Genomic DNA, 15,854 nt, shown 5'->3' with positions numbered 1-15,854 from the left:
GCTGTAAACATGTTCATTTTACTTTCGGCGCTAGCATACTGCATTTTGTTAACTACCTACGTCAGCAGCACAAGTGGAATAACGGTGAAATATGGTAAGCTCAAAAAACAAAGTTCCACCAAATACAGTAATCTTTACAATTGAATGTGTTCAGATAATTCTCCAGATACTAGAAATAGTCAACTGCGGCAGGGGACGAGCAACGATAATTCACAAAGTTTCCACGAAGTAGACGCCTTTGGAGATGACTATGTTGATTTTGGTGCTCACACTGGTCTCAACGGGGCTTTCTATTGGCATGCAAACTACCCAGTGGAAGATAGTGAAAGTGACAGTACGGATAGTGTGGACAGATATTACCAAACAGAGCAGGAGAGATACGACTATGAATAAAGAAAAAATAAACTGGCTTTACTTTTCGTTTATTAAAACGTAAATTTATTGATCTCCCATTCATTCCACTGCCTTTTCAACGCCCGACTGAATTGTGTTATGCATTTCACTGCTACCCCTTCCTTTCTCCCACAGCATCAAACAAAAAACATACTCTCGCAATTGCTAGTAGTAATAAGTAATACAAATTGTGTCTGCATTTCTCCTTCGCGTCTTCTTAGCTCATTAGATTTTGGCTTCTGTTAAGCATTCAAAGAGTCTCTTGATTCATGACCACAGCTGGATTAGAGTAATTTCAATAGAAAACAACTATAGCGCTGTCTTTGGGAGAAATGAAATCTTTCTCTATTAAACAAAGTAAGAAGAATCTAACAACCTCTAACTACCACATCAGGACTGCAACAGCAAGCTGTCTCCTTCTTCAGCTCACACTCGCGGTATCAGAGATCCCCCAAATGTCCAGTTCATTATCCAAACAGAAACGATTCCAGCTTTACTTTTCGGCCGTACGGTATAATATCCAAACAAATACAGTATACCGCGTACTAAGTTAGACTTCCGGCTACTGCACATCAGCCATCACTTTGTGTATCACCTTAATCCTAAAATTCCTTATTTGTTAGAACCTTACATATATGTCCAGAGTAAATAAAATCGATTGATCCATTAGTAAACTAGCGAAAAGTGTTGGGACAATGTATCATTATTATATTTTGCTAGTATGTATATCCGTTACCAAATTTATTAAAGCATTACAATGTTTGCTGCGGTTTTGGAAAGTGCACGAAAAGTTTCTAAACCTTTACATGCTGACATTCATTGTATTTGATCTTTGATCATTACAATAGTGAATACACTTGATTGAGTTTAATCATCCTTTTCCGACTGTATATCTGGGGGAAACGTCTAGAGAAAGATTTCTTTCTCCTGCTACAAACATGCCGATACAATCTCTCAAAAATGAGTGTCTAGCGCTCAGTACAAATGTTAATTTTCTGCATTTTTTCGCGGCCTAATATTGCATCCCATTAAATAAATGTTATTCATTATGACACAAAGCATCTGCTGAATGTATCTGCTCTCTGGTATCTAAGCGGACCTAATGATGACTACGACATAGGAGACATGATTCTACGCGAGTTATGAATGTGAGTGCGAAAATTCAACTAGGTTGGTATCGACGTGGTATGGCAAATAGTTAAAATGTGCTAGCTTCTCGAAGGTATGGAAATGAGCCTGTGTGGGTATGAGTGATGATGTGTGAGTTTATGAACGAGTATATGCACTTTTTCTGCTCTTCTGCGGTATGTTCTAGTAAACTGTTTAACTATTTTATCTCCACCAATAAATGTGTCTGGAGCCTGATCTGTGAGTAGCCAATGGGATGTATAATTACTTTCAGGCTAAGTTTTCTGTCTGCTGCTTAATGGTTTCCAACTTTATCCCTTGTGTTCTAAGTAGTTTTTGCGTGAAATACGATTTACGCTTTCCTCTGCTTTTGCAAGTTTAACAAACTTTTTGCTGTTTTTTCCTTTTTTGTTGTTTTTTTTAAATAATAATATATGCTTATAATTATTATTTATATTTTTTATTATTAGGTATATTATTTTGTTGTTTAATTTGTAGTGTGTATTACAATATTCGTTATAATGATATTCTTAAAGGAAATAGTCCGGTGTTCTTCTGGTCACGTGTGGCTCACCGCGACGTGGAGCTGGATCAAATTGTAGGCTAGAAGAAAAATACAAATTGTTTAAATTATGTTTCGATCCCGATCATAATTCAGTTTAACTAGGATTTACACTAATGTATTAGTTTTCAAAACGGAGTTACTTTGGAGTAACCCCGGACAGGATCTTCATTCGTTGGACCGAGAGTTGATTTACAAACGAATAGAGGTTGTCTTTCACAAATAAGAAATGTTTTGCAATCATTCTAAAAAATTGTAGCATTGGAATAAACGCACCGCGTTTGTCTGATGTGTGTGTTATTACGAAAAATAGTTCGCGTTGATCTGGCGCTTCAGTGGGTAAGACAATGGAGACATAAATCACTTTATAACAACTATGGTCGAGTCCCACCACATTACGAGAAGCGGTCGCTAGAGAAGATGGAGCGTGTTAAGATCAAAGCCATCCCCAAGAATGTGCCTCAGGCGCGTTCAATTCAAAATTTCTGGGCGAGTTCGAAAGGGAGGATCTATTCGAACAATTTCATTGTGTAAACCGAATGGGAACTGATTAACAAGGCAATTAGAGGATTGAAAAATATACCAAAATCTTTCTCTTCTCTTCTCTTCAACGGCTAAGACCAATGTTCCGGCTAACTACCGTAAGGCCATCTGACAGGTAGTAGTCATTTTTTGTAAAATAATGAATTAATATGTACAAAAAAGCGCAGTAGCCTCTGTTGCTTCTCATTTGTATGGGTGAAGGGTTATAGGTCATTTGATATAAGGTCATTTGGCATAAAGGTCATCTGGTATTACGGTCATTTAGCATAATTGCCGTTTAGTATTCAAGTCATTTGACATAATCATTTGACATAATGGTTATTTGGCATAATGACTTTGTTCAGTAGGAAATTTTCTCACCTTTCCAATGGAACTAAAAGATTAAAATACAGGGTGTTTGGTTCATGGTTAAGAATCTCTCGGGGGTGATAGACTGCCATATTTGGAGAAAAAAATTTTCTACACATACCATCAAATCTCAACAGTTACAGAGTTATTGAACTTTTTGTGTAAAAAAACTTATTTGTCTTAAAATACCTCTAACTTACAAAGTATACTTTGTATTTTAAATGTTTCAGTTCCATTCGAAAAGTGAGAAAATTTCCTATTGAATGGTGTTCTCATTTCTCTTAAGTAATTAGTTTTAATTACCTTTTAGCTGTAAAATAGTTAAAAGTTAGTGTTTTTGAGGAGGTTTTTGCTAATTTTCTCGAAATAATGAAGTATGATTATAGCAATATCCATTATCCAAAAGTTGGGTTTTAGGACGATTCATAATTTGTTCTTGGACGTCATATTTCTATCTCTTCTCATTTCTTTGTAATTTCATTACTATACTTTTCCTGTAACCGACTTGCAAGTGCTTCAAAAACTCTAATCTAAAAAATATGCTTTATATCGTTATTTACAAGGTTTCATTGGAAAGCTGAGAAAATGTCCTATCAGTGTATGTACAAATATCTTTTAGTTAAGTGTACTAAATGATTTTTTACTAACGAAATAACTCAAAATTTGTGTTTTTTGGAGAGTTTTTTAATTATTCTAATTATTAATCAACAAAATTTATCGTTACTATTGTTCATTTGATGCCCCTTAATGTTCTCTATAACTTTTTATTAAGACACTTTGTCTATATCTCTTTTCATTTTTCTGCTATTTAATAGTTAACACAGCATGAGCTGGCCACAAATGTAATGGGTTCGAAATCGTTATTTTTGCATATGAAACGATGTGATAAAAACGATTTTGCGTCGAAACCAAAAGAGATAATTGAATGGAGTCAAAGAAAGATCTGTAGAACTTGCTGAGATACATTATTTCCATGATAATAATGGTGATGTTTATTATTTACTATTTGAAGAAAATTAACGAAAATGCTAATAATAGCACTAACTTTAAACTAATTTACTTTTAAACGAATACTAAATTCACTTAACTGAAAGGTAATGATACATTTTTCACTGTAAAATTTTCCTGGCTTTCGAATAAAAAGAAAAAAAGTACAATAAGTGCCACAATTTTTCAATTAGAGCTGGTACTAGTGAAAATAAGATAAAAATATCCAAGTTGAATAACCCAAAATCATGAAAATAAGAAAAGGTAAGTGTATCATGTCAAAGTACGAATTAAGCAGCTCATCAAGACTAACAATCTGAATTATTAAAATGATGAGGTTAACTATTAGGATTTTCAAGAAATGAACGAAAAATCGTTTAAAATTGTTTAATTTTCAATAAATTACTTTGAAAAGGCTACTTAAACTCTTTAGCAGAAACATGTGAGGGCATCACTCAATGCGAAATTTTCTCACCTTTCGAATGGAACTGAAACATTTAAAATACAAAGTATACTTTTAAAGTTAAAGATATTTCAAGACAAATAAGTTTTTTACACTAAAAGTTCAATAACTCTGTAACGGTTGAGATTTGATGGTATGTGTAGAACAATTTTTTTCTCCAAATATGGCAGTCTATCACCCCCCAAGAGATTCTTAACCATGAACCAAACACCCTATATAAAATACACTTCTCGACATAAAGGCATTTATAGACAAACAGGTCAAATACAAAAAAGTTTTATAACTCCGTAATGGTTGCGATTTGATAAGGTTCGATGCCTTTTTATTTTAGTGGCAATGCATAAGAGAGCTTTACATTTATAAATAGGATTTATATTTTTTTTATATTTTGATTATAGAAGTTTTAACATTAGGGTCATTCGCCTCTTTTCGGGTTAGAGAAATCTTTATTTGAGAAAATCTGCAACCCTATGTGCGGGGTTGGGAATCGAACCCAGGTGAGCTGCGTACAAGGCGATCGATTTACCAACTACGCTATGTCCGTCCCCGGCTTTATAGTATGTATTAGCAAAATCAAAACAGGATAGACAGAGTGGAACTAAATCACGTGGCATAAACGAATTGAACAATCGTAAATAATAAAATCTCGTTGCGCTGTTCAACGATTCGCGTAAATTTTGCTGGAAAGTTTTCATTTTCGTCTTAGCTATTTGCGCAACGAAACCACAGATTGCTATCATGCACGTATGCAACCGCAAACAAATTAGGTACCTATGCCTTGGTATATACATTCGCCTTAACCATTACCCAAACGAACGGTTTACAGTTCTATAATGTTCAAATCATTTATAGAATAATTTATAATTTATAGCTATGCGAGCAGATTTAAAAATATTCGAAGCTCTTTTTTGACGGCTGAAAATTGACCTGATGCGACTCGTGGTGAATAGAAAAAATATTCATAAAAAAATCCGTTATTAATTCAGCTGAATATCGCACAATTGATTCTGTCACGTTCGCCCGAATGACATTCGCCCGAAAGCCATTTACCCGAAGGACATTTGCCCGAATGTCACATAAACCCGAATGTCATTCACCCGAATGCCACGAACACCCGAAAGACATTCGCCCGAATGCAACATAAACCCGAATGCCATTCGCCCGAATTCCATATACCCGAAAAACATCGAAATGTCAATCGAAAAAAATTAATTTATTAAGATGAAATACAAATTTTATTACATTTGATGCTATGAAGAAATTAACACTAAAGCTATACCAGTCAAATAGTTAATCCAATCACCTGGTTTGTATGATTTAACTAAGGTTTCCAGTTTTAGATCCTTTCGTGAGTTCTTTTTAGACTTTTTAGCTGTTGGTACCGCTTGTAGTGTACGTAAAACGTACGTAAAATACGTACTAGGGTTTTTCTCTTCAAGCTGCAACTGCTTCAACACACCATAGAATTTCCACGGCTGAACAAACCGTTTCATTTCTTGTGTTAGTCTTCTACATTATTGATGGTTCTAGGAATCTTTGTCGATACATTTTCGAAAACTGACCACGAAGCGGGGGGCAAAGAAGGGTTATCGCGAAACTTTTTGATTAGTTTCCTTCCTACCAAAAATACAATTTTTACTAATGTAATACAAAAAATCGTCGAGAGCCTTTGGACAACTTTTCCTCAATTCTTCGAGTGCCATTGGAATACCTTGATGGGGTAAGAAAGCCAAGGCAACAACTTGTTTGTACATTAGTTGTATTCTGTGATCTTCCGAATATTTTGTCTGAAGACCAAGTTGTTTTATTTTTCTGAAAAAACTTTGGTTTAGATGGAAGAATCATCCGTGCATTAGGTGGAAGAATCATCCTGTCTCGAAATCCAATATTACGTAGAGCTATTTGGTATATAGATTCAAGAAATTGCTCTTGTTTTAAAAGAAGGAATCAACCCTTATGTTTGAGTATACCGGGCAGACGAGTGGATCAACAGTTTCTTTGCAAACTTATTTGGCATGCAGATCCAAGGATTTGTTATGTTTGAAAGAAGCAATAAACTCCTAATTGTGGGAAAAGAGCTGCTCATGTTTAAAAGAAGGAATCAATCTCTAAGTGTGAGTAAACCGGGCAAACAAGTGGATCACCGGTTTGATTGCGAGGGCTATTTGGTATACAAACTCAAAGAACTGCTCATATTTAAAGAAGGAATCAACCCCTATATTTCAGTAAACCAAGCATACCAATGGATCACAGGTTTGCCGAGTAGGGACCTCCGCTTCGGTTCCTCCACCTCGTTAATTGTCGCAAAGCCGCATCACACTAGCTTCGCCACATAACAGTTATGAGCTACTATTTACTAACGGTGTTGTACCAAATGGACTTCCACCATGCAAGATATAATTATTAATTTAGTTGATTCAATTCGTTAACGGAACATCTAAATATATATATTTACCTCGATCGATGGTGTTTCCGAAAGATTTCTTATTATTTTGTCCGGTTTATCACAAGATTTCACCACTCGAGCTGACAACTGCGTCCTATATGCATCAGCACCTGAAGAGCATTTGTGGCGTTGGCAACAGAACCTCAGTGACGTCGGATAGTACACCTAAAAGCGATATCGCATAGCCACATTGGTCAGTGTACGGTTGACTAATGTGGCTACGCCACATCGCTTTCTGGGGCACTGTCCGACTTCGCTGCCGCTCAGTCGGCTTTAAACTAGCCATAGCCCCTATGTTTGAGTAAACCGGGCAAACAAGAGGATCACAGGTTTGCTTATAACTCCGGCGACGGGTGGATCAACGCCTCGTCCAACGGAACCTCAGCGGCTTTGCGCCGCTTCGGATCCTTGGCCTCGGATATGCGGCCAAGCCGCATCAGACTAGCTCTGCTGTATAAGCTCACCTGTTATTGTTCAGTTTATCAAACTTTGGTTAAAGATTTTACATTTCCCGCTCGGATTTGGTTTATTTAGGTTAAAATACATCCTTTTGGCAAAAAACCGCATTAAAGTCGGACTTCTATCACTAAAGTCAGTAAACTAGACAATGACCCATTTTATATTATGCTTATGAGTGAATGTGGTATTCGGGTTAATGACATTCGGGCGAGTGGTCCATTCGGGTTGATGGCATTCGGGTAAATGGTCCATTCGGGTTAATGACATTCGGGTAAATGGTCCATTCTGGTAAATGGTTTTCGGGCGAACGTCATTCGGGTAAATGACTTTCGGGCGAATGTCATTCGGGCGAATGTGATAGAACCCGCACAATTATATGCATTTCCTAACCATCTAGGTAAATCTTTTCAAATGTTGGTAAAGCATATAGAATAATAATTATCATCGCCAGGCCTACTTTGATGTGTTTGATTCGTTACTGCACGTTAGCTTCGTGCCATAATCGGAGATGAATGAAACCTGAATTGATTAAATGGGTAGTTTGCTCGTTTGACGTTTTCAGTTGCGTCACTGGATATTGAAAATGAATCCGACTGAATGAACAATTTTCATTCAGTGAATTTGAATATTTATAACTCTGTGTACGAGTACATCGTATACGTACACGAATGGAAGATACGCGGCAACAGACGCTAGTGATGATAGGAGGAGCGAAAGAAACAACTAGTACCATCACGCTATGTTCAACATGTACGCACATGGAGTGCGACTGTGTAGGCGAACTTGTGCACTTGTTGCTTTCAGGATTGCACATAAAAAGTGTGCTCGAAACGAGCACAGAACAAGGAAAAGCATGGTGTTTGATGTTTGTTTGGTCGGACAAGATCAGTCGCCTGTTGAACGGCGAGTAGAGCACTGCGTGGTGTACCTACACAGCAGAATCATTACCAGTCTTCGATGATGAGCGATTACTCTGCTACACTGGTTGTTGAAGCTTGTCCGACCAATTCTGTTCCTTAATTAATAGTCGATGATAACGTTATTCATAGAAGCGTAGTGCCCTAGGTAACCAAACCTGTCGTGCCAAACTTGGCAAGCGCTACCTTCTGAGTGCAAATGCGTGGTATTTTGACTACCCTATGCATATGATGAAATGGCTGAATTATAAGCGTTTAAAACCTAACCAATTTTCGTTACGTACCATTTTTTGTTGAATTTGCAAAGTACCCCCTCATATCGAAAACAAAAACGTAGTCCCGCCTCAAAAAACTTGCAATTGTCTAATGCGGCACATCGCTTTCCTTCATGTGCAGTCCTACTTCGCTACCGCTCATTAACCATAGCCCCTGTGCTTGCCGTAAGTACCACAGCTTCTATGGTCATAATTTAAAAAAAATCTGGCCACCGACCAATGTGGCAACGCTGCTTTCTTTCCCGTGCCAAGCGACCGTTATGTCAAATGACCATTATGCCAAAAGACCATTACGTCAAATGAGTACTGTAACAATTGACTTTATGCCAAATGAATTTCATGCCAAACGACTGTATGTCTAACGCAGAATTAAAAATAATCGAAGCTCTTTTTTGACGGTTGAAAATGAACCTGACGCGACTCGCGGTGAATAGAAAAAATATTCATTCAAATATCCATCCTTATTCATTCAGTTGAATATCGTACAATATATTCATTTCACTAATTATCTAGGAAAATGTTTTCGAATGCCGGTAAAGCATATGAAACAACAATCATCATCGCTTACGTTGTGCCAGGGCCTATTTTGATGCGTTTGACTCGTTGCTGCACGGTCGCTTCGCGTAATAATCGGAGACGAATGAAAATCTGCATGGATGAATGGGCGGTTTGTTTGTTTGACGTTTTCAGCTGCGTCACTGAATATTGATAATGAATGCGGCTGAATATAATCAATTTTCATTCAATGAATTTGAATATTTTTAACTAACGGCCTTATGCCAAATGACCTGACACCGGGAAAGTGATATTAGTCTTCGATAACAGTAAACTGAAGCCACAACAGAAAGATGTCATTTCTATTTGTAACTTGAACATTAGAACAGTTTGTAATATGCCTTCACCCTCGAAAAGATACGTTAACAGCACTCAAAATACTTGTAGGCTGGTTCTATCTAGAGAAAGATAATATAATAATGTTATTACTTTGCAAAATTTAATCCCAAAAGCGAAAAATTGTATTAGACCAATATGTACACAAGGGCACAAATCTAACTGATAGAACATTGAATTTCAAGCTAGCACCAAAATAGGCATTAATTAGCCAGTAAATCCAAACAACCCCACGAAACTCGGAAGGCAAGAGCATATACTCTGCCGATGAGAAAGCGAACACGAACTGTTGTCTTTTGGTTAGTGAACCAAACTCTTGGGACTATACAATATTTAATTCCTAAAGGGAACAAATTAGGTTAGACCACAAATACAACAATCTCTAAGTAAACTACCAATAATCGTAATTTAAATTTAAATCAGTCCAGTCTCATGTTCTGCGGGATTCCCTGTCTACATGGGACAGACCTGCGATTATAAGTAGTAAGGTGGTGTGCCCTTATGCACATATTGGTTGGCATCTAACTAGTGCGAATTTTGGTGCAAGCTTGAATTTCTCATCTAACTAACCCCAATTTGGTGCCAATTACTGATGAGATAAATACAAAACAGAAATCCGACGGTATCAACTTTCCAGTGGTTAGCTGTTTCCCACTTTTTACGAAGGAAACTTGTTCAGACAGCATACTTTGAAGCAGCGACGGCGGAGATGCTGTGTCAATTAGCAAAGTGTCTCGCTTCAAGTTGATGTTCTGCCTCTAGTTGATTTTAGAAAACAGATCCATTCGAATGTCCGCGTTCTTGAACGATCTCAGCCCACTCACAAAAATTAAGCATTTAAACTGACACCCTTTCACCTCTTGCATCTCGAAATCCACACAAGCTCGGTTCACTTTGCAGGAGTATGTGACAAAATCTACGTTCGCTCGATTGCACAGAGCCAGCAATTGCGGGGGCTGCCTCGAAATCCACGACCTCTTCCAAGTTCTTTTCCGGCAGTCCACTGTAGTCTGTCGTGATTTATCAGCTTCCCAACATCAGCAGTTTGTACACTTACTACAGCACGTGGTGCATGCGCGTCCATGCCATTCTTCATTTTCAACTGTGCCGCCGACTATTAACGCAGAATTCTTCTCTCAAACGCACCGACCACTCAATAATACTTTTCGCACAGCCGTAACATGCCTTTTCACTCCGCGGCTAATGTCCCTTTTTCACATGGCACTAGTGCTGCAAGATATATAAATTCGTCGACACCGCTCCCTCGGAAACAGCACCCTAGGGTAAACATCTGGTCCGTCGTCAATCGTCCTTCTCGAAACCCGCTGTGGTAGTCGCCGCTAAAAAATTTAGCTAACGGGCTCAGTCTTCTAAACATATTACCGAAGAGTACCTTGTAGGTGGTCTTGAGGTCATATGGTTTCATAGTTATTACACTCGAGCTTGTGGCCCTTCTTGAAGATAGGCAAATGATCCCATCCAAGTAATTCGAAAGCATTTCGAACCATCCCGATCGCCAGTTACTCCAGATTTTTAAAAATCCGAGCGGGATTCCGTCCGTTCGCACTTCGTCTAGCGTAAGGAATCTACAGCTTGCGCCACATCCTGAATCCTCGTTCTGTTTGTATCTTCTCTACTCGTCCGTTCAATACCAACTCAAAGTGTTCCTTCCATCTGACTGCTACTCTTGTAAGATCTGTCAAAAGATTCTCGCCCCGGTTTCTTTTCGTCATTCCCAAGTTTCCTAAGACGATGGTTTCCTTTCGGATGCCTTCAGGTCATCTAGTTATAACGTGTAACCGCTGCCAGCATTCGGCTTCAAGCCTGATTTTTCTCGTCCATCGCTCTTTGGTACTCAGCACTGAACCAACCGTTCCGCTGATTTTCTCGTGTGATAGCCAACACTTCTGTGGCTATTGTACTGATCTGGTTATACGCTGCATCCAGGTTATTTCTGGTTGACACATCTTCGAATTGTTCATCGAACTTTCGGGTGTAATCGTTAACAACCTCGGCCGACAGTCGCTTTATATTCAGACGCATGGTTCGCTCACGCCTGGACCGATTTTTCTGTAGTCTTGAACGAATCTTAGACATCATCAAATAATGTTCAGGATCGACGTTAAACTGCGTAACGAAAAAACGCAGCGGCCTTTTCAAAAGCAGCCTTTAGATAAATCAAAAAAGTTTAAAGTTTTAACAGCAACTTATCATTTTCTTGAACTTGGGAATGACATTCTTCTGAAAATTAGTTAGAGTGCATCGATTGTCACTTTCCTTTTTGAAATTATAGTTTTTTTTTTGGGAAGATGCACTCCACAACGTTCTGAATGCATCCGAATCAAAGATCCATGCAAAATAGAAGCATTGCCGTTGACAATTTATACACGATGATATCGAAGCTAAAAATGCTCTCTCCAGGCAAATAAATCATCGACCGTGTGCCCAAATTTTAGTAAAAATCTCTAATTGATGAATAATAAGCAAGCAAAAGCATTTTGCGTTGCCACAGACCACTAACAGCGTTTATGTTTTGCCATTACCTATACCATACGACCTCATACGCTCACACTTGGGAGTAATAAGACTATTTCTTTCTAACACTACACCAGTGTAGGACCAATGTAAACACGAAAACGCTAGAGGTGTTGAAGAGTTGTTCATTCCAATATACTCACAATGAAAACTTCAGTGCATCGTCTAATTCCATTAATGCTGCCTGGTTACCACAACGATAACAGTAGTTTGGTGCAGAGAATATTGTAACAACATTACGATCGTGGCACCAATTGTACCCTTCCATGACAAGCTGATGTGCCCGAGATACCAGCGTCAGACCGTTTGAGTGATTGAACAATTCTGATATATCCTGTGGAGATCAAAATGAAAATATTAAAGCCACAGCTCCAAACAAAATAATTTCAAGTTGAATTAACCTGTCCGAAGGTGTAACCGGCACCGCGTGGCGATATACCCCAACCGCCTCGGTCATCGGGATCGGACCAGAGCAGATCACACATCGGACCCTCGTGTGGCACTTCCTGCAATCTGTCTAACGCTCGAATGTGATCTAGCGTATCGATCGAGGGACTGAGACCGCCATGCAAACAGAAGATTTGGCCGTCAACCAGAGCCGTGAGAGGGAGATAATCGAAGAGGTCCGTGAAATATTTCCAAACATTCGGGTTACCATATTTCCGTAAACACTCGTCGTAGAAGCCGTACACCTGCGTAATCTGGCGGGACTCGTGGTTACCACGGAGAATCGTGATTCTCTCACGATATCGGACCTGCGACAGTAAGAAAAAAAAAATGTAGCGAAACTGCACTATTCGGGAAACTAGCAAGTGATTACCTTCAGTGCCACTAGTAGCGTCACTGTCTCGACTGAATAATAACCACGATCAACGTAGTCACCCATGAACAAATAGTTGGTATCCGGTGATCGTCCGCCTATCCTAAAAAGCTCCATCAAGTCGTGAAACTGGCCGTGCACATCGCCACAAACTGTTACCGGACATTTGACTTCTTGAACATTTGACTCCTTGGCCAGTATTTCCTTCGCCTGTTGAGAAAAAATGAAAACATGGTCATTAAATTGTTGTAGAACAGCTGAGTATACTATTAGCATGTCTAGTATTTACGGAAATCGGCAAAAAAATCAATGCAGAGATAGAACTGGTTATCAGGTCCAAACTAAAATGCAATTGAGATCTATATGGAAATTCCACTTAACAAAACCTAAGTCATCTTTTAGAAACAGACGACCTCTGGTCCTTAGATTCAAAGGAAAGACAAAGAGTATAAGCATGAAATTTTGACATTTCTGTAGAAATGTGTATCTGATTGTATAGCCAATTCAAATCTTCAAATCTCATACATGAATTAGGCAAACATTTTACTATTTTGCTATTGTTAAATGAGTAGGTCTGCCGCCATTTCGGGTTTCACTCTGATATTCCGATTTTCGGGCGCGATCCCCAAATCTCACGGGTTTACGTTAATTTCTCCGGGTCGGTTGAGATAGCGAGGAGTTCTAGACCAATTGTGTGTCCTGTGGTGGTGTGTGCGTGGAAGGTGTGATTTTTAGCGTTCGAGTCCAGGGGTGCATATCTGTTTGGCAACGCCAACGCGTCGGTGTTCACTAATTGCGTAATAGCGTGATCACGAAGGGCTCGAGCGTTTGTAAGTTAACGTGTTTGTCACTTGCGCTAGCGTGCATAAATTCGATTTTATAATCGTGTGGCCATTCTCATACTTGCGTGTATTTCAGAACGATCGTGCGCGGATTGCTAATCTGATGCTTAATTTTTGGTCAAGATGGTCTAAGCAAGTTTAGCAACAATTTAAGCCTCCTTCTTCTATTCTATCTTGACGTATAATCTTTTCCTACCCTACCATTTCGAACGGTCCTAAACCACATTGAAGTTGTCATTCACCGAGGGATGGTCGACCATGGAGTTGGTCAGCGGAACATACCGTAGTACGTGCGTATAACTTTGCGTGTTTGAATTCATTTACACTACCGAAAAGTCGTTTGTATATTCGCGTGGGCTTTTGAGTGCTCAAACGTGTCGTCATTGTGATGCTTAATTTTGAATGTACACTTCAGATCAAAGAAGAAAGTGAGCCCCCCCCCGTCTCACCGGAGTTTACAACTATGGCGCCCTGACACTTATTGTATAGTGTATAGAAATTCCGTATTTAAAAGTTAGAGCTCCCGGGTGAGTATGATCATGGCCGCGCGAGAGCGGGCGTCTGTATGTTGGCACATGGGATTGCGTTTTTAAACACGTAAGTGCTACGACGGTGTCATAATCGCCGGAACGTTTATATGATTACGAGATCGTGAGCGTAGGAATACGTGGGTTTGTATTATTGCGAAAGCTTCGAGCGTGTGTATATCATTGTGGGCGTTCTTTTCATCGCATGGGTGTTTGTGTATCGCGTATGCTAGTGCGTTTATAATTTCGCGTATACTAATACGTATCTTTAACCGTGTAGTAGCTTGCGTATACGCATGTGCTTTCGAGTATCGCCGAGAAAAAAAAAACACAAAAGCGAAAGACAACACACTAATTAGACATTAATTCAGTAAAGATTGGATGGACTTACGACTCGTATGCTACAATATATTAGATAGAAGCACTATTGTGATAATCATGCGCAGAACGCATTGAAATGAGAGTTGAGAAAGTCCAAAATAGAAAGTAAATGGACAAAAAGAACATTCGTATTTCGAATACAATACAGATATTCAAAATGGCTGTATTTTGGTTTAGACAGGTGAGAGTAGGCAAAAACATGCAACATAAAAAGACCCAATAAGCTCTCTCGGCCTCCTCGATGCATCACTATCGAGGCGTATTGCAACCTACATCTTAAAGCAACTTTCTGTCATAGATCAATATGAAAAGCTAGAATTATGTTCAATAGAGTATAGCACTTTAAATTAAGATTTACGAATAAGATATTATTAAATGTTGATAATTCATGTACTAAGTTTGTTAAAACTGATTCATGTAATTTTGCTTAAAGATTTTTGCAATACCGTCGATCGAATCAGTCTAGGGGAGGGACGTATTCAAAGTTGCTTATATTTGGGAGCATAGCCACGTTATTTGACGAATTGGTTCGCGTGGATGATCGAAATTCAAAATAATAATTGGGCAGATTTTGAATATTCGAATTTATATTCCCAATAATTTTGCTAATTCTCTTATTTTTAATACATTGTGCATATTAGATGATATTTAATTTAGAATATATGTAATGAATCAACAACCATAGGCTTGGGAATCCCTTCGCTTCTATTTAGCACATGAAGCACGCGCCATATTGCTACCGGATTCTAAAAACCACCAGAATCTGAGAGCTCCGCGCTACACATCTCTAAACATAAAAAAATGTAAACTGGAACCCACCGCCAAGCCCACGGTATAAACAAAATTAAAAGATCTTGCTTTACGAAATTGAATACAAGACTACAATGGACCTCTTGTGTAATAAAAAGGAATATTTTTGCATTCATTACGAGCAAAAAAATCAGACACCCAGAGCCATACGAGCGTTCCAAGAGTACACGTGCAACCATTTCCACAGCGGACATGACAACTCTTGATAATGAAATATTGTCTGAAACTGGAAATTCAATACGATTTATAAAGCTTAGACTTGTAGTTACCCAATGAACAAAAAAAATAAAAATAGCTTGAATTTCGGGAAATTTGCTCATTCATTTTTTTACTTTTTAACGACATTCAATTAGCAAGAGATTACTGGGAAGGGAAGTTTTGAATATTTTGAGCCATGGTACTCAAGTGAGAGCGAGGATGCGAAGTATACAGATCGAAAAACCAGAAGTGGAAGGGTCATTAGAAACGGGCTTAAAATCTTACATCCTCTCTTGTCTTCTGTTGGCTGGAGTCGAGCATATGCAGCA

At 38.6% G+C, this 15,854-nt stretch overlaps 2 protein-coding genes across 2 annotated transcripts in view; one reads left to right on the top strand and one right to left on the bottom strand.

Annotated features, from left to right (window-relative positions):
* Positions 1–405, top strand: LOC131682313 (uncharacterized). The gene is made up of 2 exons (XM_058963704.1): positions 1–94; positions 155–405. The coding sequence occupies exons 1-2, from the start codon at positions 10–12 to the stop codon at positions 391–393; spliced, it is 324 nt and encodes a 107-aa protein (XP_058819687.1). The 5' UTR covers positions 1–9; the 3' UTR covers positions 394–405.
* Positions 406–410: 5 nt separating this feature from the next.
* LOC131682312 (serine/threonine-protein phosphatase PP2A) overlaps positions 411–15,854 on the bottom strand; it is a 47,943-nt gene continuing 32,499 nt past the window's right edge. Inside the window, exons 2-5 of the mRNA XM_058963703.1 lie at positions 12,768–12,977; positions 12,349–12,702; positions 12,091–12,281; positions 411–2,124 (exon numbers count right to left, since the gene is read on the bottom strand). Of these exons, the coding sequence (XP_058819686.1) occupies positions 2,052–2,124; positions 12,091–12,281; positions 12,349–12,702; positions 12,768–12,977 (828 nt within the window). The 3' untranslated portion in view covers positions 411–2,051. The remainder of the gene's footprint in view (positions 2,125–12,090; positions 12,282–12,348; positions 12,703–12,767; positions 12,978–15,854) is intronic.

Source organism: Topomyia yanbarensis, chromosome 2, assembly GCF_030247195.1.
Source record: "Topomyia yanbarensis strain Yona2022 chromosome 2, ASM3024719v1, whole genome shotgun sequence".
In the NCBI taxonomy this organism is placed as follows: Eukaryota; Metazoa; Arthropoda; class Insecta; order Diptera; family Culicidae; genus Topomyia; species Topomyia yanbarensis.
Note: the sequence above shows the minus strand (reverse complement) of the source record. Positions and strands in the feature narration are given on the sequence as shown.